The 27,442-nt window shown below is 40.2% G+C and overlaps 2 protein-coding genes, 1 long non-coding RNA gene and 4 pseudogenes across 6 annotated transcripts in view; 2 read left to right on the top strand and 5 right to left on the bottom strand.

The window, feature by feature from the left end:
- LOC139061481 (zinc finger protein OZF-like) overlaps nt 1-21,083 on the top strand; it is a 34,328-nt gene extending 13,245 nt beyond the window's left edge. For all 4 annotated transcript variants that reach the window (XM_054736768.2, XM_070547547.1, XM_054736767.2 and 1 more), the window contains exon 3: nt 19,334-21,083. In XM_054736768.2, the coding sequence (XP_054592743.2) occupies nt 19,334-20,586 (1,253 nt within the window). In that variant the 3' untranslated portion in view covers nt 20,587-21,083. The remainder of the gene's footprint in view (nt 1-19,333) is intronic.
- Nucleotides 1-27,442, bottom strand: part of LOC129157530 (zinc finger protein 420) — a 281,855-nt gene that overhangs the window by 135,471 nt on the left and 118,942 nt on the right. The window lies entirely within an intron of this gene.
- LOC139064278 (uncharacterized) lies at nt 1,438-8,665 on the top strand. Its single transcript, XR_011517355.1, has 5 exons — nt 1,438-5,295; nt 5,438-5,615; nt 5,696-5,753; nt 5,828-5,892; nt 6,002-8,665. It is a non-coding gene; the product is annotated as an uncharacterized lncRNA (long non-coding RNA).
- LOC129158403 (5S ribosomal RNA) lies at nt 25,872-25,990 on the bottom strand (annotated as a pseudogene).
- Nucleotides 26,332-26,450, bottom strand: LOC129158336 (5S ribosomal RNA; annotated as a pseudogene).
- Nucleotides 26,794-26,912, bottom strand: LOC129158818 (5S ribosomal RNA; annotated as a pseudogene).
- Nucleotides 27,268-27,386, bottom strand: LOC129157837 (5S ribosomal RNA; annotated as a pseudogene).

The following is a 27,442-nucleotide window of genomic DNA, read 5'->3' as shown; positions in this document are numbered from 1 at the left end:
GTTCGCTTTCTCCTCGGAAATTCTAACTTCCCAGTAGGAAAAATCAAATGAAAAAGGACGGCAAAAGGAATGAAGATACACAGTAAATTTAGTTCACAGTAAAGATGTTTGCTTCAGTTTAATTATCAGCTTATAAAACTACAAGGACGATGTTAAAATACAAACTTGTATGTTATTTATCGTGATATTTATCATATATGGTTATATATTGAGAAAAATATATATTTAATTATAAAAGAGAATTAAAATAATAAACACTCAAAAGTATCGAAAATTGATACCGTTAAGTACCGGTATCGACTCGTAGGTACCGGGAATTAGTACCGGATCGATTCAAATGTCAAAGGTACCCATCCCTAATTGACCCAGACCAGAAATCCATCATACAAGCATATTATTTTGGTCTAAATGAAATTATTGTAAATATGACTACAACAACTGACATTGTGTATATATGTATATATATATATATATATATATATATATAGGGCTGTCAAATTATTACACATTTTAATCAGAATTTTCAGTGGATTAATCAGGTTTATTCACTATTTGAAACCACATCTGAATCCTAACCAGTTTTTTTCTGAAATGCATACCAAAAGATAAATAACAGGATACAGATACACAATTTTCATATTATGTCTGTTTATTAACACAGCCAAATAATGATGGTTTAAATCAAGCTGAAACATACTACACACCATAATATTTGTCTTTACAATGTCCCACCGCTTCCTTTTTGGTATTCCTATTAACTAGGATGTACAATACAGTATTCAATAGAACTGAAAGCAATAAATGTAGTCAAAGCATAACTGTGGCCTACCACATTTTTATCATACACAATTTGAGTCATCCATTGCGTTTTTGTGTTAAAAAAATGTTTTCAATAAAACTTTTAAATTAAATCAAAATCACTAATCCAGTTGCTCAAGCAAGCCTAACTACTATATCATGTTGCACTGAAACTGATCTTCTTGTTTACACATCACCTTTCAAATCTACTGAGCTTTTTCATCTTTCAGCCAGTTGCTGAGGGAAACTAACTTGTTCATGTTTTCCGAAAGTAAAGCTGACCTTTTCTTGTTCACAATGTGACCTGCAACTGAGAAAAGTCGTTCACAGGGAAGTGGCTGGAGTGGCTAGATATTTCTGAGCTAGTGAGGCCAGCTTCTCATAGGCTTTTGAATGAGATGCCCACCACCTCAATTCAATTCAATAATACTTTATTAATCCCAGAGGGAAATTGATTGCCTGAGGGGCAATTGTTTCAGTACAGACAATTCCAAGATCAGACTTACATACATACATAGACACATGGCAAGAATTGGTGACTGTGGTCATTCGCAACACGAGTCGCACTACCGTTATACAGTGTTTCCCCTAGGATTTTTTCCAGCTGTGGTGGTGGTTGTGGTGGTGGTGGGTGGGGGTGGGGGGGGCACTTCTCACTTTTATGTTAATATTGTTCTATTTGATGCACTCCACTTTGATCAGCACCAATCCAGCAACTGCTGCATTTTAATAACTAGTATTAAAGGTGAATACACCAATATTTGCACAAGAATAATTTTTGTTTTAAACTCTCAGTGACGCACTTTGCAGGGGAATTTGGCATTTAATTTTTCTTGGATTTTTCTTGACTAGTTTCAGTGACTTTACAGCAATCCTCATACTAAACAAGCATAAAGCGACAGTGGAGAGGAAAATTCCCTTTTAACAGGAAGAAACCTCCAGAGAATCCTGGCTCAGTATAAGCAGTTATCCTCCACGACTCACTGAGGATCGAGAAGACAGAGCAGGCGCGCGCACGCACGCGCGCACGCACACACACACACACACACACGACAAAGTAATGTGTCTATAGTTATTGTGATTTCTTAGTAAATATTCTATTTGGTGAGAGATAAACTTTATTGTATTTATCCTTGTGGATCTATAATTAAACAGATAAACTAGCAGTAGCACATCCAACATCAAGGAAAGCAAAAAGTTATTATCAGGAGAGGGAGAATGTTTTAAGTGGTTAGCAGCAGTGTGCTAGCCGATGGCCCCCTCCATGAGGCCACCACAGCTCAGCAGAACATCATTGTAGCTTCTTCTGGGGAGAAAAACACCTACAGAGAAAATAAAGTTAACAGCTGAAATTGCAGAAAATAATACAGTTAAAGAGCAGATTGTAGAAGAAAGTAGTAGTGTGTAATAAGAGGTCAGTGTATCCTCCAGCAGTCTAAGCCTATAGCAGCATAACTACAGAGATAACTCTGGATAATCTTTCCTATTTAGATGGTGGCATGTTGGAGGCAGGGCAAGGGAGAGCTGTCTTTACCGACTGTACACTCCACCTCCCTCTACTCCCCCACTTGTCCAGATTTAGGCTAACATCAGATTTTAACCATAGACCCTATCAAATAAAAATGTTTTAAGCCTAGTCTTAAAAGTAGACAAGGTGTCTGCCTCACGGACTAAAGCTGGGAGCTGGTTCCACAGGAGAGGAGCCTGATAACTAAAAGATCTGCCTCCCATCCTAATTTTAGATATTCTGGGAACCACCAGTAAACCTGCAGTCTGAGAGCGAAGTGCTCGGTTAGGAACGTATGGAACAATCAGATCACTGATGTATGATGGAGCTTTATTATTAAGAGCTTTATATGTGAGAAGAAGGATCTTAAAATCTATTCTAAATTTAACAGGTAGCCAATGTTGGGAAGCTAAGACAGGAGAGATATGATCTCTCTTTTTAATTCTCATCAGAACTCTAGCTGCAGCATTTTGGACAAGCTGAAGACTTTTAACTACATTCTGTGGACTTCCTGAGAGTAATGAATTACAGTAGTCCAGTCTTGATGTAATAAATGCATGAACTAGTTTTTCAGCATCACTCCTGGAAAGGATGCTTCTAATCTTAGCAATATTCCCAAGGTGGAAAAAGGAAATCCTACAAACCTGTTTAACATGGGATTTGAATGCCATGTCCTGGTCAAAGATAACACCAAGGTTCCTTACTTTGTTCTCGGAGATTAATGTAATGCCATTCAGGTCAGGTGATTGACTAAGCAATCTCCTTTTCTGGATTTCTGGTCCAAAGATGAGAACTTCCGTCTTGTCTTGATTTAAAAGCAAAAAGTTTAGAGTCATCCAATTTTTTATGTCCTCAAGACAAGCCTGTAATCTACCCAACCGATTAGGTTCATCAGGGTTAATGGATAAATATAACTGAGTATCGTCAGCATAACAGTGGAAGTTTATCCCATGCCGTCTAATGATTTTACCAATTGGGAGCATATACATAGTAAAAAGAATTGTTCCAAGCACTGAACCCTGTGGTACTCCACAAGTAACCCTGGAGTATGAAGACGATTTGTCATGTACATTTACAAAATGAAATTTATCAGTATGGAACTAGGATTGGGACAATATTCAGCGTAACTTGTACAATATTCAGCGTAACTTGTACCAAGTTTTGTAACTTCGAACATGTTTCATCACATGTAACTTTGGATTCGTAACTTGTAATTCTCAATTCGTACTTGTATTCTTGTTTTGTAACAGGAACATTGTATTTTGTACATGTATTTTTTATTTTGTAAAATCAAACATTCATTCAGAAACATGAAACTTTTGTTTTGTAACTAGCAGACTTCCTAATTGAAAAAAATCAAGGTACAAGTTTGAAATCAAAACTCTCAAAATACACATTTTATTCTACAGGTACAAACCAAAATCATACAGTGTTACAGATCTTTTTGTCTCGATTCTAGCTTCAGTGGGAGGAACTTGCGTGGAACCAATGAGAGCACGAGTCTTAGCTACCAATCACGTTTCTCGAATTCCTGTCCAATCATTGGGAGAGGAGGGCAGAGCTGTAGAGACGACACTCCGAATGTCCGAATCCACAGGAAAGGCGCTTATGAGTACGGATCCTCGCCGGTCTAGCAAGGCCGGGTCCTTGAAGACCGCTAAAACCGGAAGTCAGCAGTTCTGAATTCGGACAGTCTAGCCTTCACCTCTACGGTGACCCGTAGGTCCCGTCACAGCCGTGGCGGCAGCTACACGCAAAGGAAAAATGCTAAAGCTAGCGAAAATGGAGCAGGAATATTAAAGAGCAAGTAACGTCTAAATTAACTGTTTTTTTTTGCTGATGAACTGTATAAATGAGTGTCTAATAGTGTTTTAAATGTGTGTATTCATTATTTTAGCATTTTGGTGCATTTTCTTTAAAAATTAAAAATTCTGCCTCAATACCACAGTATAGCTCCACCTTCAGCTTAAAACATAGAATTTGACTCATTTTGAATAAATTTTAGCCAATGGCTAAAGAATAAGATACTACGTAAACCAGTAGAGTACTACGTAGCAGCTCTCTGTCAAAGTTATAAAAGGATCGAGCGTCTCGGCCAGTTGGGAGTTGGATTTGCAAGCGAGTGTAGGAGGCTAGCCGTAGTTCAGCATTAGCATTTAGCATTAGCATATCCTAGTCTTTAGCATAGCTTTTAGTGTTATACATACTTATTTAGTGTTAGCTTGGCTGTTGGATATTGTAGTTTAGTTAGTGTTTGGCTGTTAGTGTAATTAGGAAAGTAGTTCGGGTTTAGTGCTCCATATCGTGTTAGCATGGTGAGATGGTGTAGTGTAGTATGGTTGCAGTAGCTCTGTGGGGTTGCAGTCCTTTCCGCTGGACTCCCGTCTGGTGCTGTAGTTTGCAACCAGCATTTTACCCGCGATTCTGCACTCTCCGTTTGAAGAGGGAGGCTGTGCCCACCGTGGCTCTTCCGCGATTTAGATGCAGCCCACCGACTCTGCTCCCCCACCACGGCGGGCTCCAGTCTGAGGTGAGTACGCTAAATAAAGTTTTAACATCTTCTAAAGACAATTCCCTACCTAAATGCAAAGTCCGAGAGACGTGGTTCACTTCATTTAGCTAGTCAGTCGGTAATTCTGCAACAGTGGCTCTAACTAACAGCACTAGTTGACAGACAGCATTACAGCGTGAAATCCAGCTTGTGAACAGGTTCTGTGAGGAATTCTGTTCAGGAGGTCGCATTTCAGGCTCTCCACATCATGTGTGACTGACTTTTACGTTATAACAACGATCACACACTAGGAATGATATAAAGCGCCTATATAGGACAGTTTCTTTTGTATTTTATCTGACTTTATAAACTCCCAACAACAATGTGCTTCTATTTTTGTTTTCAGGCTAAATCTACCCAAGACACTGGCTGTCAGACTGATTTAGCTGCAAGAATGCACTTGTCCAGGCTGATGTGAAGCTTTACCGGCGTAGCAAAGGTGAATTATTTTTAATAATCTTCTATGTAAACATTTTATTATTACCTTCTAGTTTTAATTTGTTTTACAGATTATTGTTACACGTGATTGTATGCTCTTTTAAACATTTATAAATGTGCTGCTTCTTTGTTTTTGTACATAGCCAGCCAGAAGAGCTCACAGCCGCAGTGTGTCTTGTGACAGAAGGATCATGACGGAAATTCATCTTCCAGAAAGTCAGAGCAGCGTCCACACCCCCTGAAAAGACCACGATGTGAGGTGTCTGCTGTTGATTCCAGCTTCCACCTCAGTGACAGTGCAAGCTCAGTGAACTGTTCAAGGTAAAAAAATTAAAACATTTCAGAATTTTTAAGATATTAACAATTAAATAAGTATGTGATTACATCATGACATCATGAAGGAGGCTACTGATTCTGGCCCTGTGACACTTGGTGGTGACGTGTGAGCTGATTCACCTGGTAAATAACTTTTACATTAAATATTTTGTTTTTGCTATCAAAAGTAAATTAACTAATAACCTGCATTATTGCAGGACACTCAGCAAAATATGGACTCTACACCATGAGGCAGGCACACGTTAATACAAGAGCACATAAGGTGAGCAACACCACATATTATTGTACGCTGTCCTGGATTTGTTTTCTTTCTGCATCTCATCATTAGCCTGGCTGATCACCTGATAACTCCTGTCATCTGGTTGTGACAGCATGAGGATGTCCTCACACACCTGTAACCTATCAGCTCATCTGGCAGAATAGAGAGAGAAGAGAAGAGACAACACCACATCTCCTGTTCCTGGAAAGCCTTCAGCCATCCTTCGATGACTGAGAACCTCCATCAGCTCTGTCTCCTGTCTGCCTACAATTATTACAATAAATATTGTGTTTGACAAGTTTTTTGTGCTGCCAAATATCTCATTTTGATTCTAGTTTTGATATTTTAATGGATATTTATAAATTACATTAATTGAATTATCACATTGTCGTATGTTTAACTAGCTCTATTGTGATTAATTAAACTAGCACCTCACTGTTAAAAGCTTGTTTTAATTTCAAGCATGTTTAAGTATTTATGGACATGAACAAAAATAGGAAATATATCAATTGAGATTTATTTAATTAATATAACAAATAAGGGGGAAAGAGTCATTGAAAGGCACATTCTTCTGGAAGCTCCTGATCCTGACGACACTAGAGACCAGCTGCAGACACCAGAGGACCTAGAACCGAGAGAGTAGCTGTTATTAGTAAATAAATAATGAAATCAGGGCAGTTTTAGTGGGCTGAACACATTACATAATAATTTTCTCATGGGATATTTTCATAACTTTATGCAGCAGACTGTAACTTAAGCCCAAGGCTCCTGGAGACCTGCTATCCAGCACGTTTCAGTGGTTTTCCTGCTTTAACAGGTTGGATTAGCTGTTAAGCAGCTCAGCTATTTGTTGCCTGATTAAAGCCAGGTGTGTTGAAGCAGATAAACCTCTAACACATGCTGAATACTAGCTCTAGGGCCGTGGAGACAAACCCTGCAGCTAATCTGATGCTATGGCTAACGGCTACTTACATTCAGAGATGGTTCTGTTGGGTCGGTTCCTGGAGTTTCAGGCAACTCACACGCTCAAAACAATAAGGCTCAGGTCCGCTTGTCTCCTCCAAATAGACTTGGTCCCTTTCTTCTCGAGTGTCTGTGTAAGGAGGGGGAGAAACGTCCTCCACTTCTAATGACTGCTCAGAGTGAAGGGAGCTAGCATCGTCTAGTTAGCCGTCGTCTTCGTCACTGCCGCGGCTCCGCCCTCTCGGTCCTCCAGGCAACGCCTACTAATGTTGCAGTTTTTAAAATTGATACGTGGGTGGAGTAAGACTCTGAGGGGGAAGTGACAACTTCTTTAAGGAGCTACAGCAGCTTCACGTCCATCAGCAGCGTTTGTTCACAACCGTTTTCAGGTAAAGTAACTTTGTTTATTCTAGAAGCTTTCAGGACTTACATGTTAACTTTAGATGGTTTCATGTATGTTTTAAGCTACAGAATGAACTTGTTAAACATACACAACACATTACTACAGAGTATTATCATGTAGGTAATTAATATAAACCAAATGCATTATAAATGTTGAATGCAGTAGGATGTTTTCTAATGTAAATTGGACCGTAGAACTTATTTTGCATCAAATGAGGGTAAAACGTTTTAAAAAACAGGCTTTTTAATAAAATGAACTGTTTTCAATGTGCTTTTGTTTATTCAACTTAAGCCTAATAATGATTAGATCTGTCTTAAAAATGTAAATTCTCTGTAGTTTTCCCTGCTGCTTTTCTTTAAACTGAACAGAACCAGTGTACTGCAGGTTATGTTGTTTTACATTTTTCTATAAAAAACAAACAAATTCTTATTTAATCTATTACAGGTCAGCATACACTGTGCTGCACATCTGCATCGGTGCTGGTAAAGTTGTGGGTCTGCAGGATGAGCGTGAGGAAGATGTGTGTGGAGGAGGTCAGTGGTGCTCTGTCCTGCAGGAAGTACCAGCAGACCACCACTACTGTTAACAGGCAAGTCATTCACACAGACGTAACAGCCGTCGTCTGAGCCAGCCCAGCAGTCCCTGTAGATGGACGATGGAGTGGACAGTGAGAGGAAGCGTCCCAAAGCTCTCTCTGCAGACCGTCCTGTATGATGTTCCTCTGGCCAGAAAGGTCCAGCCACCGGTCTGCTCCAGCCCTCCATCCACGCCTGGATCCTCCTGCAGCAGATCCAGCTGCACTGTTAAAGACTTCCTGCTCACTCAGTTTAAATAAATGATCCAGGAAGAGTCACTCAGGTTAATCCTGCTTTAACCGTACAAAACTGGTCCATACTGGTTTTGATCTGTAAATAAGTTTAACCTATTATAAATAATCTTGTCTTTTCATTTTCTGTTCATGTAACATGTTCAAAAACATCTGTAATAATAAAATTGGTGATAAAATCAATGACCAGAAAGAGTTATCAGTTAGTATTTGTTTTAATAAATGTGTTCAAACATCAAACTGCTAAATAACATTAACACGATGACAGTAGAAGGCTTCTCTCCCAGGATGACAACCAGGTAAAGACTCTCCTGACCCTGGACACCTGCAGTCCTACAGAGAAAATCAGAGACCACAGGTGACAAAAAGGCAATAAACACATTTTTACATTTATCCACATGAGAAGATAAAAATTATATTCTTCACACAAACTTTTTACTTCATTATAACGTGTCAGCTGTGTAAATCCCCGAATGTAAAACTACATTTCACAGAAGAACTTCTGTTGTGCGTAAACAGCTTCACCCTTCACCTCTAAGCTTAATAAAAACGCTTCTTTGCTCCGTTGTCCTTAAAACAAATAACAAGTTTAATTCCCCCCCCCCCCCCCCCCCCCCACACACACACACACACACACGCACGGGAATAACTGGGACCCGCGATATAAACTCGTTCTGGCTGATTTATGCCTAAAATATAATTTAAAGAACAAATATACAAACGAAAAATGTCTATAAACTGAACCGCTTTAAGCTTTTTAGATTTCTACGGCTAGTTTTTAACAAACTTACGTTTAAAACTTCGTAGCTCTCCCCATTTTCTCTGCCTGTTGAAAATCTACAGCCGGCGTGCAAAGCATGCTGGGATATCCTTGTTCTGTGAGGAGACAACGAAGCGGTTAGCTAACGCTTCACAATGCAACAAAATGATGACTTTTCATCAACTTACCGGAGAAAATCCTTCCGAAACACCGAAAATGAGCTGCAGTCAAAGCAGCAGCGGGGCTGTTTGGAACTATTCGAAACTACATGAACCACGTGACTTCCCCATTCCATAGGAGTCTATTGGATGGAGTGTCGTAACTCTCTACAGCTCTGACAAAACCCTGCCCTCCTCTCCCAATGATTGGACAGGAATTTGAGAAACGTGATTGGTAGCCAAGACTCGTGCTCTCATTGGTTCCACCCAAGTTCCTCCCACTGACGCTAGAATCAAGACAAAAAAATCTGTAACACTGTAGGATTTTGGTTTGTACCTGTAGAATGAAATGTGTGTTCTGAGAGTTTTGATTTCAAACTTGTACCTTGATTTTTTTCAATTTGGAAGTCTGCTAGTTACAAAACGAAAGTTTCATGTTTCTGAATGAATGTTTGATTTTACAAAATAAAAAATACATGTACAAAATACAATGTTCCTGTTACAAAACAAGAATACAAGTACGAATTGAGAATTACAAGTTACGAATCCAAAGTTACAAGTTACGAATCCAAAGTTACATGTGATGAAACATGTTCGGAGTTACAAAACTTGGTACAAGTTACGCTGAATATTGTATAAGTTACGCTGAATATTGTCCCAATCCTAGTTCCATATATCAGACAGGTAGGATTTAAACCAGCCTAGCGCTGTTCCTTTGATCCCTACAACATGTTCACACACTCCCTCCCTCATGCTCACACATGCACATACAACCAAAGACTTACAAAAATGCACGCCGGACACCCACTTATGCTCCACATACACACCCTGTTCACTCTGGTCCCGGTACTGCTGCACATTGGGTACAACCATCACCGGTTACCAGAGTTTGACCCTTTCTGCTGGGGGTGCTGATGAGCAGGCTCCCCCGCCCAACGCTGAGCACAGCAACCCACCACCCCAAACCCCAACCAGACGGCCAGATCTCCCTCCTAGCCTCCAGCCCCAGGAAGCCAAGCAACAACAGAGATGTGCTAAGACCCCTAGTCTCCCTCCGCCTGCTCCAATATAGTGTTAGTGTGTGTTGATGAGGTGTATTCCATGGCTGTGGTGAGCGGGCAGTGCAGGCATTGTCTGGCCTATGCCAGCTGATGCCACTGCACCACCCCACGTGCACCCACAGCCCTCGGTGTCTAAGTACAGTTTAATATTGGAAGTGGGCACCGGCACTCGGGATGAGGCTGAGAAATCCCCCTGCCAACTGCCGTTGAATGTGCTCAATCCCAAGGCCCTAAGTGTGTATTTGCGTGGAATGTCGTTGGTGGAAGTGTTTAAGGTGCAAACAAAATTGGGGGGCAGGTTGCCACAGGAATGCAGAAATGGGGTCCATACCCGCACTCCCTGACTTGTCCACCCCCCAAGGTCCTATGTGCATGTTTATGTGATGATGTGAGGGAGCAGGAGGAGAAAAATATGCGGGGATGGGGATGAATGGCTGGTTGGGCATAGCCCTCCAGGGAGCCAGCTCCCCCACTGGCCCCAATAGGCACCTATGTTGTCAAATTGCCACCCAGGGCATGGAGACCCCAGCCCGTCCTGCCTGGGCCCAAAGCAGCAGCATTGCAGAGCCTCACGGAGTCAGAGGGCACCGACCCAGCCCCACCCCAACAGAATATCTATGCCCATCCCTGCATTTGCACAACTTCCAGAATATATAAGACATAGGACATCCAGGTAAGGTTGGGTCCTCCCCCTCCTGGACCTCCCCCTCCCCTATGATGGGACAGCAGAGGAGCCAAGGTCTACCCGAGGCCCCTGAACCCGGGCCAGGCACTGCTGCATGTTCCTGCCTTCTTCCCGGCAGCATACATGTCAGGACCCGACCCCCAAGACCCCGGCCAGATCCCCACACGGGGCCGGCCACCCCCAAACCCCGAGCCCCCAGGCCCCCACGCAGACCTGCCCAGGGACAATGCAGCTGCCAGGCAGTGACCCCTGGCCGCCGCCAAGACCTCCAAGGGGCCCCACTCACAACCCCCAGTAGTCCACCCCAGAGGCAACCCAAGCACCTCCAGAGGGGGGGCAACGGCCCCCCAGTCCCAGACACCCCCAGTGAACCCACCTCCAGGGAACATCCGGATACTCCAAACTCAGACCCTCCACCCCCCACAAAGAGAGGGGGAGTTGGGATATGACATTTCAGACATTTTGACAGATCTTCACATACTCTACCCCAAAATTCCTGGACAGGTGGACAGGACCACAGTGCGTGAATGTATTTGTCAGGAATGTTGTTTGTGCAGTGTGTACAGGTGTCAGACGACACAAACCCCATCTTGAACATCCGATGACCTGTATAGTGTACTCTGTGTAGAATTTTGTACTGAATTAATTGTAAATTGGGGTGTCTGATCCTTTTAAAAGTTTATAAACAAGTTTGGGACCAGAAGTTCTGGTCAAAGCTAACTGATAGATCCACCTCCCATGTTTCAATAGGGATTGCAATTTTATCGTCTGTTTGGACAGTGTCTTATATACTTTAGACTAGGGCTGGGCGATATATCGATTTTAGACCGTTTTACGATCTACACATCTGACGGTCTCTCATTTTTGAGAGACCTTTTTATCACGATTCACAGCTCTGCTGTTGAATTTCTGCCTCTGAATGAAAAGGGAACTTACCTCAGGCGAATGACATGCCTTTGTTTGACCCTTAACCAATCCGAGTGAGTCACAGTAATATATTAGTGCCCCGCTTGTTTTCACCTGTGTGTGAACAAACATGGCTTCGGCCGCGGCTGAGAGCGACAACGAGGTTTTCGTTCCGAAGAGGAACGCAGGGTTTCCTTAGCGCGCGGCGCTAACAACTTAGCGACGTGACATGTCTCGGAGAAAGCGTAAAAACACGTTGGACGCTTCTTCTGAAGCAGGAAAATAACACAGCTTCTTAAGCAGAGTACGACGTCGCCTGACTGAGCTCGGTCACTGGGTCGTTGGAGCTGCCCCGTGACTGCCTGATGGAAAACCAGCGGGTTTCATCAGACTCGTAAAGTTTCTTGTTTTTGCTGGGGACCCCCTGTATTTTACCGCTCCCTCCTGCAGTCTTCCCCTATTACAATTTAAAATGATTCTGTAAATTCCGTGTATCAATAGAAACAATCTCTGCCTCTGCCAGCTGCAGTAAATGTAGTCTCCAAATAATAAATCTCCAAATAATTCATCTGTGTATCTCCTTTCATCCGCATTAGTGATATTCTCAGCACCAGAACAGTGAAGCAAAGAAAGATTCCGGAGTTTGTTAGTAAATTTATTTATTAGGTGCATCTAACCTGTTCTATTTTTCTCTGAAATGAGATCAAATCAGTGCTTCTATGGGTTGTCTCCAATCTGCACTGGAAAATTTTACTTTATTTAGAGACTTGTTGCAGAAAATATTCAGAATGTGTAGTTTTTTGCTACCACAAGCGATCTCTGGTCCAGCCGCACATCAGAGCCATATTTGAGCTTAACTATCCACTACATGAGCAACTGGGAGCTACATATTATTTTGAACAAGTTAATGTTTGCACAATACGTTTGCAATTGACATGTTTGCACTTTAAATATGTTTACGATTTTAATTTATGTTAAGTTACTTGAAAAACGAGAAACTGATTTTTGTAATTGTTTCTCTCAGGGCTTTTATCATCTCTGGTGTGAGTTTAAAATATAAGTGCGTTAGCACTGTGTTGATTATCCCTAATATGAATAAATGTTTATTTATTCAGTGTTTCTCTTCTTTAATACGCAATTGAAGTTATGCTATTCATGGATAAAAAAATCGTGATAAAATCGAAATCGTGATAAAATATTGGAAAAATCGTGATATTCTATTTTTGCCATATCGCCCAGCCCTACTTTAGACAGTAGTTTGGGGGGTTTGAGATTATAGAAGTCAAATACCCATGGTGTTGTTTGTAATTCTATTTTATTGAGCTTAAGTTTTTGTTTGACTACAGATTTAATTTGGTGATATTCTAAAAAGCTATTCTTATCCATTCCAAATTGGGAGACTATTCGATTAAATGGGATGAAGTCCAAGCCTTCATATATATGTTCCAGGTACAGGATTCCTTTATTTTTCCAGTCCGGAAGGTTCATCATTTGGTTATTTTGCAAAATATCAGGATTATTCCAGATAGGTGTGCGTCTGCATGGTACTAGTGAAGACTCTGTCATTTTTAGATACTCCCACCATGCTGTCAGAGAGGTGCTGATACTAATACTTTTGAAGCTTTCATGTTTTCTTATGCTTGAGCTAATAAATGGTAAGTCTGAAAGCTCTATCGTATTGCAAAGTGTCTGTTCTATATCTAACCAGGACTCATCTAGTGGGTTATCTTGTAACCATCTTTGTATTTATTGCAGCCTGTTGGCTAAGAAATAATAATAAAAGTTGGGTAAATCCAGTCCTCCTCTGTATTTGGTCTTCTGAAGCGTTTTTAAGCTAATTTGTGGAGGTTTGTCCTGCCAAAGAAATTTAGTAATTGAGGAGTCCAGACATTTAAACCAGTCAGCTGGTGGTTTGTTTGGGATAATCTGAGAATAAGTAATTTATTCTGGGTAAGACCATCATCTTAATTGTAGCAACCCTCCCCATGAGTGATATCGGTAAGGATTTCCATCTTGCAAGATCATCTTCCACTTTCTCTAAAAGTGGGATATAGTTTAGTTTGGTTAGATCTGCCAGCTTGGGAGAGACATTAATTCCCAGGTATGTGATATTCCCTGACTCCAGTTATGTATTAAGCAAATTGACAAAAGAGAAATTAATTGGTAGAACTGTGGATTTTAACCAGTTTATAGAGTAATCTGAAACTCTTGAAAAAGAGTTTATCAGTTCTATTGAATGGGAGAGAGGATTGAGAATTCTGGAGAAAGAGTAAAACATCATCTGCATAAAGACTGATCTTATGTTCTATTTTCTTACACTCTATCTCTTTAATTTCTGTTGTTTGCCTAATTGCTGCTGCTAGTGGTTCGATAAAATAGCAAACAGTGAGGGGGAGAGAGTGGGCATCCCTGCCTGGTCTCCCTCTGAAGACAGAAGCTAGCTGATATTTGGTTGTTTGTCCTGACACGTGCTGTTGGTGAACTGTATAATGTTTGTAGCCAGTTTATGAAGAAGTTCCCAAAACCAAATTTATGTAAAGTTGCAAATAAGAACTTCCAGTTAACTCTATCAAAATCCTTTTCTGCATCTAGAGATAATATACTACTTTCTATGTTTCTACTGTACGAGAAATCTATCAGATTAAGTAATCTACGCGAGTTTGTGGATGACTGTTTACCCTTAATGAAACCAGTTTGGTCAGGGTGTATTATGAAGGGGGTTACCTTCTATAATCTTTTTGCCAGGGCTTTACAAATAATTTTTAGATCAACATTAATTAGAGAAATTGGGCGATAGCTGGTAGGAAATGCAGGGTCTTTGCCTGGTTTTAACAAGAGACTGATATTGGCTGAATTCATGTTTGGCTGTAATCTGCTGCTCTCTTCGATTTCCCTCACCATTCTGAAAAATGTTGGAGCCAGAATGATCCAGAATTCTTTGTAGAACTCTGCTGGAAGACCGTCTGGACCTGGAGCTTTCCTATTAGTCATGGATTTAAGGGCTTCCTGGAGCTCAGCTGATGTTAGTGGCGAGTCCAGGACTGTAACTTGGCTGTCTGATAATTTAGGAAGTGTTATCCTGTCAAGGAACTCATTGATCTCGTTATCTGATGGGTTTGTCTGTGGTGAGTACAAAGTTTGGTAAAAGTCTCTGAAAGTGTTGTTTGTGCTTTCAGGGTCATAAACTATATTCCCGTTTTAGTCTTTAACAGCAGATATGGTAGTTTTCTCTTTATTAATTTTTAACTGGCTAGCTAAGAATTTACCTGATTTATTACTATGTTCAAAGTTTTCTATTCATAGTCTTTGTGCTAAAAATTGTGTCTTATTGTCAATAATTCCAAGAAGTTCTAATTTAGCTTTACGTAATTTGCTCAGTAACTCTTCTTCTGTGGATGCCTCTTAAGACTTTATTTCTTTTAACTCCTGAATACGTTTGATTTCTGTTTTTTTCTTATGTGATGAGAAAGAGATTATTTTACCTCTCATCACTGCCTTTCCTGCCTCCCAGAGAATAGATGCTGATGTTCCAGGCAAGTCATTATGTTCTAAATATAAATCCCACTCCTTTAAAAAAAAATCAATGAAACCTTCATCTTTAAGCAATGATGTATTAAACCTCCATTTTTTTTGGTGGGATTGTCTTCTTGTTTACCAGAGTTAAAGAAACCAGAGCATGGTCGCTGACAGCTATGGGGTGTATCTCAGTGTCTGAAATGTCAGCCAACAATGAGCTGCTGACTAGAAAATAATCCAAACGTGAATGAGAGTGATGGACGTGTGAGAAAAAAGTATACTCTCTACGGTTAGGATGAAGAGATCGCCATGCATCACAAAGCCCATAGTCACTTATGTACTTCCATGCTATCGTTCTTTTTTAAAACACAGAAACGGTTTCGTTACCTGTTTTTTCGCTACGTTTCGCCTGCAGCTGCAGACTTCCTCAGGCTGACGCTGATGGTGGCGCGTCACGAGCTGGCAGCAGAGGGCGACAATGTCCTCTGCTGCCCGCAGATAAACGGAAAAGGAAGTGACGCGCCACCATCAGAGTCAGCCTGAGGAAGTCTGCAGCCACAGGCGAAACGTAGCGAAAAAACAGGTAACGAAACCGTTTCTGTGTTTTAAAAAAGAACGATAGCATGGAATTAGAAACAAGACACAGCAAGAACACACATAAGACACTCATGTACTGTTTGACTATGTTAGTGGATTGCCAATTGCGCTGAGTCCCAACTGTACTGAGCCTGTCTATTAAAGTGTCCATCCAAAAATTTTAATCACCTCCAAGTTAAGTGGACAGTCCAAGTGTTCGGAGAGCATAGAGAAAAAATTATGAAAGAATGGAGGGTCATCAATATTTGGACAGTATATGCTGACGATAAATAAGCTTTGGTTCTCTAGAGATATTTTTAACATTATAAATCTACCCTCTGGATCTGAAATTGTATCCAATACTGTGAAACTGATGTTTTTGTGTATTAAAATAGCTACACCCCTTTGCCTAGAATTATAGCATGCAGAGAACATGCTGGGAAACTCAGGTGTTTTAAGTTCATCTGCAGATGTGGCAGATCTATGATGTGCTGCTGCTGCTTGATGCCTGGATAGAAGATGCTGCAGCGTAAACAAGAAAGAGACGGGCATAAGATGTCATGCTTTGTTGAGGCAGTGCGATTGGCAGTTCTCACTCCCCGCCGTACCCGGCGGCAGCAGGGCGGTCCCCGCTGCGGCGCCTCCCTCCCGATGTGCCAGACAAATTGAAAATTTGTTACACCCACACGTTCTTCTGATATACGAATATTAAATTCATATTGTATGCCTTCTTAAAACTTGAAACAAAGTTCATAAAAAGCCTGCAATCATACTCCAAAAACCAGAAAAAAATCTTACATTCTTCATCTTCACAGTGAGGCTCAACAGGTGTAGAAGACAGTCCCGCCCCCGTGGTGTCAACAGGTGCCTGTCGTGGCTGCAGATATTGTCTCATTGCATCTGGACACGACGATTCAAAAGTAAAATTAATTGGTTTAAGTTACATATACTGTATTGTGTATGTAAACAGGTAGCGAGGGTATTGTGTATGTAAACAGCTAGCGAGGGTCCGTCCATGGACTGTGCGTTGCAGGAGAGGCAGTTAGCTACAAAGCTAACGCAAAAAGTTCCTTTGCTAAATTTATAAAGTCTGCATACCTCTGCTTTGGGCCCGTGTTTTTTCTTCCTCCTTCCTTTGCTTTCGGAATGCTGATCCCAACGGGTTGGGTGTTCTTTTCATCGTAAAATATATCAAATGTTTAAACGTGATGACAACACGATGTCCTTCTACAGCGCTAACCACGCACGTGATCTACAGCACCCTTAACGGTCAAAAGCATCGGAGAGGTGGCCCAAGCGGGAGCTCGTCATGCAGCCAGATCATTAGAATTTAAATATTGATGTTTTAATTTCATCTCATTTCAGAGCAGAGGGAAATTTTGAGTATGTAGAGGGTGCATTTCATATTACAAACATAAATTTAATAAACTTTTTTTTTTTATTCATTCATCCCCTCTGCAGTAAATGTGTATAATGGCTCTGTTACACAATGACATCAATGCAATATTCAGAATGTGTTCAATACTTGTGCACTGATGTACATTAGTATGTCAGTGTCCTTTATGATGCATATTTCTGGAAACCCAAGTTTTTATTTTATTTGTTGATTTTAGTGATAGAAGGTTACAACAATAGCTTATTTTTCTGCTTCTTTTTCTCCTCGTGTATGTTTTATTTTAAGGAGTGATTTTCCCCACTGTGGGAATAATAGTCTATTCTATTCTATTCTATTCTATTCTATTCAAGCGGCTCTGACTGTGCTGCGGGTGGAGAAAAGGCTTTGAACATCTTTGTTAAATAATATCTGTGTTTGTTATCCAATTCCATTATTTGGTTCTTTTCTGAACACAGATATGTTTTTCAGAAATCTCAGAGACTTGGACTAATAAATACCAGGAAAATTTACAGGTACGCATTGTACCCTAGAAAAAAAATTCCCAGTATGATGAAAGGTCAAATTAGAAGTGGTGTCAGGTGATGATGATCAGATTATCAAATCCCGGCAGCCATTGTTTCTTCTTACTCACTCAAACCCACCCTGCATACTCATCATTGCTCAATGTACACTTCGTGTTAACTCAACTGGCCCTAAAACACCACCTTAAACTGGTTCTTCCAAAATGGTCACTTATGGTGCTTTCTCATCTGGGCCAGCATGGACCAGACTGGGTAGCTTTTAAAGTGTCCATTTCTAGGTAGTCTTGTAATTTTCTGCACTAAACCAGTCGGTTTTTCGGCCCACATACCAAGGAGGTCTGCTTTGGACTGAACAGGTCCAACACACCCATTACCAGCTGATTGGCCGGTTCAAAAACACGCCTACCGTTAGTGGGAGCCTTCGATTGGCGGATTGAACCAAGCAGCGGGACCTTCTTGCATGCACAATTCATTATCATGGATACTGTTTAGTCAATGTCGCCTCTGACTGAAGCGGCGTCGCTCCTCACTGCTGTGAGGATTACACACACAGAAACACAAAAAGAGATTTAAGCTGCGCAGCCATTGTTTAAGGGAGTCACCGCTGACTTTCTCTGTGCTTTATTTGCCCCAGCCCACTAGCTAGGAGATTTCCCTGTTCATGAGAAGTGAGTGTGAACAAAACCTACTGGTGCAGGACTGGGACAAATGCCACACAGTCCGATCCATGCTTGCCCAGATGTGAAAGCGCCAATACAGGCCCGATTATTCACATGACGGATTGCTCATTTAGACATGAAGCATGTCATGACTGATGGCAATCACTGAGTGGGCCAGGGTAATGGCAGGCCATTTCCCAGTTCTCTCCATTACCAGTCTGGTTAAGTAACTACTGTTGCTGTATTCCCAACTCTAACCTCAACTAAAAGTTAATTCACACCATACCTCTAAAACCAAATTAGGTTTTCATTCACTGTGATAACCTAGCAAATGTCCTCACAATTTTTAAACGTCCCCATGTTAGAGGTGAAAAATGTGTCCTCACAGCAGATGTAACACACACACACACACACACACACACACACACACACACACACACACACACACACACGTAGAGAAGATGTTCTTACATTTAATTAGAAACCATAGAATGTGAAATATCATAAAATATGAAATATCACCTTAATGGATCTTTGAGTAAATTTAACCAGAAGATCGGATCTTTTTATTGCAGGGATTGAGCAAGACTTTGTATCAACTCCAAGAAAGAGAGAGAGTCAGGTTTAAAAAGTTAAAAGACTTATTTCTAAACAAATTAAACAAGACTAACTTTAAACACTATGTGATGATGAACTAAGGTGGAGTAAGACTGAGGATGGTGTGTGTGTGTGAAGTATGTTCAGAACCAGCAAATCCGGAGAAACGATTAGTTCTGATGGGAGTGAAATGGTGTTTCGCTCTAAGCTTTTGGTTGGAGGGCAAACTTTCTAGTCAGTCTTCAGCTCACTGAATTTTTCATGTCTTGGTCCAGTGTGCTGGGAAAAAATTTCTTTTTATAATAGGTGTTATTATGCGTCTTTTACTTGGCTGTTTGTCAGGGCTCCTGTTATGTGTTTGAAAACTCAGTTACAGCTGTCGGTAATTCACATCATGCGTTTCTGTGTTTCCTACAGCTTTTCAACAGGTGGTGCTGGTTAAAGAAGAAGCTCTAGAAGAACATAGCGCTGGTGTCAACCAGCAGGACTTAGATTTTCTCCACATAAAGGAGGAACAGGAGAAACTCTGGCACAGTATGGAAGGGGCACATCTCCATATGAAGGAGGAGACTGATGCTGCCAGGTTTCCAGTCACTGTTGCTTCTATAAAGAGTGAGGAAGATGAAGAGAAGCCTCTGTTCTCACAGCTTCATCAGAAGCAAATAGAAGACAGAGATGTTTCAACCAGCGGCTCAGCTGACCAGACGACAGCAGAAACTGGTGGACTAGAAACTAGCCGGAACCCAGATCTGAACCCTCATGAACTGACTCCTGATTCTTCAGAGACTGACGTTGGAGATGATGATGATGATGATGATGATGATGATGATGATGATGATGATGCAACTCTTGACTCTGAGCTGTCAGACTCTGGGTCTGAAACTGGAGACAGAGACAATGACTGGAATGAGAACAGGTGTTCTGAGTCAGATGTTAGGACTGTCAACAAATCCTTTAGTCATAGGACACTTTTAAACAGTCACATGAGAGTCCACACTGGAGAGAGGCCTTTTGCTTGTGAGCTCTGTGGAAAGAAATTTAGCTTAAAGTCAACTTTAAACAGACACACGAGTGTCCACACAGGACAGAAGCCTTTCACCTGTGAGCTCTGTGGAAAAACATTTAGCCAAAAGGGAAGTTTAAACACACACATGAGAGTCCACACAGGAGAGAAGCCCTTTACTTGTGAGCTCTGTGGAAAGAAATTTAGCTTAAAGTCAACTTTAAACAAACACATGAGCGTCCACACAGGAGATAAGCCCTTTGCTTGTGAGCTCTGTGGGAATAGATTTAGTGTAAAGGGACATTTAAACACACACATGAGAGTCCACACAGGAGAGAAGCCCTTTGCTTGTGAGCTCTGTGGACAAAGATTTAGTGAAAAGACACATTTAAACAGACACGTTAGAGTCCACACAGGACAGAAGCCCTTTGCTTGTGAGCTCTGTGGACAAAGATTTAATGTAAAGACAAATTTAAACAGACACATGAGAGTCCACACAGGACAGAAGCCCTTTGCTTGTAAGCTCTGTGGACAAAGATTTAATGTAAAGACAAATTTAAACACACACATGAGAGTCCACACAGGAGAGAAGCCCTTTGCTTGTGAGCTCTGTGGAAAGAAATTTAGCTTAAAGTCAACTTTAAACAATCATCTAAACATCCACTAGGGCTGAACAATATATTGCAGGGGTCTCCAACCCTTATTGGCCTGTGAGCTACTTTTACACAATGAAAGTACAGCAGAGTTACTGCCATATGAGTTCTTATGATAATTGATACTTTCCATGTGTGAATGTGCTTATGTTAAAAATGCTATACTTACTTTATTAACATGCATTGTACTCACAAGTTGATTTCTCTTTATTTCAGTACATCAATATTTTTTGTGTGTAAATAAACAAGTGACATTCTGAAAACCAAATTAAACAAAACATATTTAGTTTTTTTAACTAATCAAATCCTTCCAGATAATGAATAACAAATCTACTTCATGTGAATGATTTGGTAATTTTTTTAGAGGGTTGGTAACATAAGTTTTTGAGCACGCAGGAACAGCTAACCTGTAAAGCTGATGCTATTTTAAATAAAATACAAGCTAAATGTGATGAAAACACAAAAATCTAAATAGTCTGAATTGAAATAAAAAATGTAAAATCAGAAATAAGACTTGTTCCTGCTCTCCTGATTAACAGAATAATTTTTATGGGTTTTTTGGTAATGAAAGTTAAGTTTTGCTGCATTTATTGCTGACAATATGAAGGTTGGAGGTTTATCCATTTTTCTGCATCTTGTAGGTTTCCAAATTTCCTGCACAAATAACTTGTAATTAATTAATGGATTAATTGCCCATTCAGCCTCAAAAGACAGAACAGTTTCTCAAAATCACCATGGTGCACACTCAACTGCGGCATGCTATAGGCCCTTTTAGAAACACTTCGAGACATTATCTTCTCATACCAATCCTTCTGCAATGAACTCTTAAGCAATGCCAGATAATTCTGAACAGTAACAATGCTTAAATCCTCATCATACTCTCTCATCTGCTCAATCGGAAAACCGTCATTTATAAAACCGGGCGTGTATTCCTTCACCAATTCCTTAATCTGCTTAATGCCTGCCAGGAAGAATGATTTACTAAAACAAAATTTTCCATCAATTGTTAAAAACCTATTCAAAAACAGTGGTTGATTATAAATCTGTTTCAAATCTTTACACTCATATGTTAAATGTTTCAAAAAGTCTGACCATGCCTCAAAGAATTCCAAATAATATTCTGGCATGCCTTTCATCATATCCTTCTTACCACTCAATTCCATAAATAATCCATCATCACCACACCCCGTCAGCCTCATCAAAATATACCTAAAAATAATCACAAACATAATTGTTATCAAATAAATACTTTTGTAAATATTTGACCCTCATTGCTTTCAATCTTGACCTAATGTGCACCAATCGTTGCCCTCCCTCCTCGTAATCAGCAATCAATGTATTATAAGCAATTTCCACTTTTCCACCCCACAAAAAAATTTCCTCCATTTTTTATCAATTCTATCTCAGTCCATACTGGCAAGTCCAACATATTCATCACATAATTCATTATAGAAAACACCAAAGCATTGAGAACCACCACTCTGCCTTTGATGTTTCAACTCCTACCCTTCCATACAGCCAATATTTGTCTTATCTTGTTAATCACACTTCCCTAAGCCAAGTCCCTCGCCTCACCTGCATCCTCCCCAAACACTATTCCCATTATGTGAATATTCTGATTTCTCCTCTCAAACTCCAATTTACATGGAACGTTCTTTTGATCACCAAACTGCATAATGCACGATTTTTTTATATTAATCTTAGCCCCTGATGCCCTGCCATACAGGTCAAAAGCCTTCATCACTTCATCTATGCCTTCCATGTCCTTAACAGTAATTGTTGTGTCAACTGCAAATTGATGAATCACACTCATTGCTCCACCTGGTGCAGTTATTGGCACTATCCGGGTCCTGGACCTAAACATACAGCCAAAAGGCTCCGCAACTAATGAATATAGCAAAGGTGAGAGCAGACATTCTTGTCTAACCGATCTGTCCAAAGAAAACTCATCTGTCACAAACCCGTTCACCTTCACGCAACTTGACGCATGCCCATATAAAAGTTTAACCCAACCCACAAAACTACTACCAAATCCCATTTTCTCCAATAGTGAAAAAAAAACAACCCATGGTCCACTCTGTCAAAGGCCTTATCCATATCCAAATTCAACACCACTCCCCCACCTTCCGCCACACTCAGAAAGTGTATAACATCCCTTATTGAAGCAGTGCTGAATGCAATATTTCTACCAGGAACCGCAGCCGACTGAAGTTGAGACTACAGAACCTATGACACGCTTCAGCCTGATCGCCAGTACCTTCGCAAGGATCTTATAATCAGTGTTCAACAGTGTCAACGGCCTATAATTCTGTAGGTGCAATTTGCTCCCCTTATTCTTATATAATAAAATAATCAGTCCCAATGCCATATCCTTTCCCATAGTCCCCTCCATTTGCATATAACGAAAAAGATTGCACAAGACTGGGGCCAGTAAAAACTTGAATTCCTTGTAAAATTCATGGGTCAAACCGTCAATTCCAGGGCTCTTCTTTGTCGACAACCCATCAATCGCATATAAAATCTCATCTACCGTAATCTCCACGTCACACATCCTTTTATCATCACCAGATACTTTAGACGTAACACTATCCAATGCAATGTCAAGGCAAGTCCTATCGATCACTTCCATCTTGAAAAATTCTCTATAAAACTGATCAATGATCTCCACCACCCCCACAAAATCCCTCACTATTAAACCCTGACCATTCATAAGCTCCCTAGTACACAACTTTTGTTGTTTCGCTTTTTCCAGGTTAAGGAAGAAAGATGTAGGTTTCTCACCTTCAACGTTATACTGTGCTTTACTCCGTATTATCTGACCTTTCCATACATCCCTCCCCACTCTAGATAATTCCCCCTTCGAAGCAAAAAAAAAAAAAGCAACTTATCCCTGTCCAGATCCTTCTCCATCTACACCAACTCTTTCCATGTCACGTTCCAACTTACAGATCTGTAACCGGCCCTTAAAACACCGCTGTTTAGCAAACGTTTTACTCTTCAACTTAATAATCCTTTTTAAATTAATCCACCATTCACATAAGTCCAAATTATCAACATAGGCCGTACTACCATTCAGCAATTTCATCATCATCACCTCATACATTCGTTCACTCAACACTTTTCCATTCAAAATCCATGTACCACCACTCCTCATGCTCACACCCTCACCCAGTTCACAAATTAAAGCAGCGTGATCCCCATAATGTTTAAAACGGTAATGGCAATTACTGATTTTTGCCATCACCTCACTCCCCACCAGGCATAAGTCAATACGACTCTACCTTAGCCCCTGCTGTAATATAACCCTTCTCGAGAACACATGGGTTAAAGGATTTTCAGCCCTCCATATATCCATCAGACCCTTCCTAAGCGTAATCTGTTTCAAAATATCCCTAGAAGAGTCCCACCTCAGTGTCGTCCCCTCCATGATATCCAACCGTGTCAACTTTGTATTGAAATCCCCAATCAGAATAGTATTATTGGTCACCCATTGTTCAAGCTGAATAAAGAAAAGTTTCCTATCTACATAACAAACTGGTGCATAAACACAAATCAAAAGAAACATTCCCTCCTGAAAGGAAAAATCCACAACCAAAATTCTACCATCATTTCCATTAAATTTTAAACATAAACTGTCAACAATGTCCCTTTTTAAAAAATCATGCTCTACCCTGTCCTCTACTTTCCTCATATTTTGTGCAGTTACATAAAACATGTTCCACTTTTTCTCCCCCCACCCCACATCCACACAAACCTGTGGGATGTTTCCCTATCAGATGCATTGTATTATTAAGCCCAGTATGTCCCATTCTTAATCTTGATATTATTCTTTGATCTCTACTATTCATTCTTATATTTTTCCATTTTCTACTTTCCCTAGTATCTGAAATAAATGTCTTCCTTTCTCTTCCCTTTCCCACATTCTTTGCCACTCTTCCATTATATGTGCTTTAATGATAGATTTAATTTCCGCGGCACTATATGCAATATTTATTATTTCTCTCTCTCTTATTGCCTTTTTTGCAAAAGAATCCGCCATTTCATTTCCTTCTACTCCTCTATGTGCCGGTACCCATAAAAATTTAACTTCTGTACCCAATTTCCTTAATCTAAATATGGTCTCATAAATTTCATATAATATATCTGTTCAACTTTTGGTAGACATTAATTTAACTGACACTAATACAGATAACGAATCAGTGTATATAATTCCTTTTTTAATTCTATTTTGTTCCATCCATTGAAGACTAAATAATATAGCTATCATCTCCACTGTGTACTCCTATATGTATTACAAAGGCAAAACCGGTTTTTCCCCCTACCAGTTCCTTTGATCCATCTGTAAAGATTTGCACAAAAGACTCAGCTTTTTAATCTATCTTCTGTAATTTTATCCCAATTTCCTTTTCCCCCACTGCTTCTCATTTTATCATAAATACTATAATCAACACACACTTCCGGAAATATCCATTTTGGATTAACTGTATATAAAAACTTTTTAATTTGTACTTTATCTTGGATCTTTTGCCCAATCTTGCACTTTCCAGCTACCATATTCCTTCTTCATTTTCTCATTTTCCCAACACGGACTCAGTGCCCTTTTTGCCATGTGTTCGTTGTCTTCACACCCTTGTATACTTGCCCAATAATTTAAAGCTATCTGTTTTATTCTAAGCTGCATTGGTATCTCTCCCATTTCTACCTGTATATCCACAATAGGTGTAGTTTTTATTGCTCCACAACACACTCTTAATGCTTGACTTTGCATGATTTCAATCCTTTTCATTAATGTTTTAGATGCTGAACTATAAACTATACTCCCATAATCTATCACTGATCGTATCATTGCACTGTACATGTATTTTAATGCCTGAGCACTAGCCCCCCACTCATATCCTCTCACACATCTCATTATATTTATTAATTTTTTGCATCTTTCCTCTATTTCATTTATATTATCCTTCCATATTAACTTTTTATCAAATATTACTCCTAAATATTTAAACTTATCTACTTGCTCCAACTCTTTTCCATACAATGTTAAATTCTCCATTACTTTCTTGTCTATTGTAAACACCATACTTTTAGTTTTTTCCACTGAAAATTTGAAACCCCATTCATATGACCAGTTTTCCACCATTTTAATTGCTTCCTGAATTTTCTTTTGCACATATTGGATATTTTTCCCTTTCTTCCATATTGCTCCATCATCTGCAAATACAGCCTTACCAAACTCATTCCCCACATTCTGAAACACATCATCTAAAAAAAACTGTATTTTATAACAAATTAGTGAATAAGCTTACAGCTCCTGGTATTCCCAAGAGGTCTCCCATACAGGTACTGACCAGGCTCAACCCTGGATTGCTTCCGAGATCAGACGGGACTGAGCTTTTTCAGGGTGGTATGGCCGTAAGCAAAGGAAAGTCCTCGGAAAATCCCTTGTATATTTGTCAAAGTACGATTGTGTCGCCAACTGGAAAGACTAGATTCTTGCATATGGAGGTAAAAGCTAAGTTAAACAGTTGTCTTCATCACTGTTTCTCTTCTTTAGAGTAACAATCGGCTCCCACCCCATTTCTTATCTCTAAAATGCCAGCACTGAAACATTATTGCTAGGGACAAATCAAAGGAGGTTTATTAGAAACAAGTGTGTGCAGTTTGTGTGGAACACCTGGCTTTAAAATTATTCAATAACGAAGCTGTTCAAAGATGTGCTGATCTGAAAAAAACTGTATTTTATAACAAATTAGTGAAAAAGCTTACAGCACCTGGTATTCCCAAGAGGTCTTCCATACAGGTACTGACCAGGCCCAATCCTGGATTGCTTCTGAGATCAAACTTGATCGGGCTTTTTCAGGGTGGTATGGCCGTAAGCAAAGGAAAGTCCTTGAAAAATCCCTGAAAAATCCTTTGTGTATTTGTCAAAGTATGATTGTGTCGCCAACTGCAAAGACCAGATTCTTGCATATGGAGGTAAAAGGCTAAGTTAAACAGTTGTTTTCATCATTGTTGCTCTTCTTTAGAGTAACAATCGGCTCCCACCCCATTTCTTGTCTCTAAAATGCCTGCCTTGAGAAATTACTGCTAGGGACAAATCAAAGGAAGTTTATTACAAACAAGTGTGTGCAGGTTGTGTGGAACACCTGGCTTTAAAATTATTCAACAACAAGATGTGCTGATGTGAAAAAAAACTGTATTTTATAACAAATTAGTGAAAAAGCTTACAGCACCTGGTATTCCCAAGAGGTCTCCCATACAGGTACTGACCAGACCCAACCCTGGATTGATTCCGAGATCAGACAGGGTCAGGATTTTTCAGGGTGGTATGGCCGTAAGCGATGGAAAAACCTTGAAAAATCTCTGAAAAATCCCTTGTGTATTTGTCAAAGTATGATTGTGTCGCCCACTGCAAAGACCAGATTCTTGCATATGGAGGTAAAAGGCTAAGTTAAACAGTTGTCTTCATCAATGTTGCTCTTCTTTAGACTCTTAACAATTGGCTCCCACCCCATTTCTTGTCTCTAAAATGCCAGCACTGAGACATTATTGCTAGGGACAAATCAAAGGAGGTTTATTACCAACAAGTGTGTGCAGTTCGTGTGGAACACCTGGCTTTAAAATTATTCAATGACGAAGCTGTTCAAAGCTGTGGTGAAGTGAAAAAAACTGTATTTAAAACAAATTAGTGAAAAAGCTTACAGCACCTGGTATTCCCAAGAGGTCTCCCATACAGGTACTGACCAGGCCCAATCCTGGATTGCTTCCAAGTTTAGACGGGATCGGGCTTTTTTAGGGTGGTATGGCCGTAAGGGAAGGAAATACCTTGAAAAATCTCTGAAAAATCCCTTGTGTATTTGTCAAGGTATG

This window comes from Nothobranchius furzeri, chromosome 2, assembly GCF_043380555.1.
Source record: "Nothobranchius furzeri strain GRZ-AD chromosome 2, NfurGRZ-RIMD1, whole genome shotgun sequence".
Classification (NCBI taxonomy): domain Eukaryota; kingdom Metazoa; phylum Chordata; class Actinopteri; order Cyprinodontiformes; family Nothobranchiidae; genus Nothobranchius; species Nothobranchius furzeri.
The sequence above is the reverse complement of the archived record's forward strand: the minus strand, read 5'-3'. Positions and strand labels throughout refer to the sequence as shown.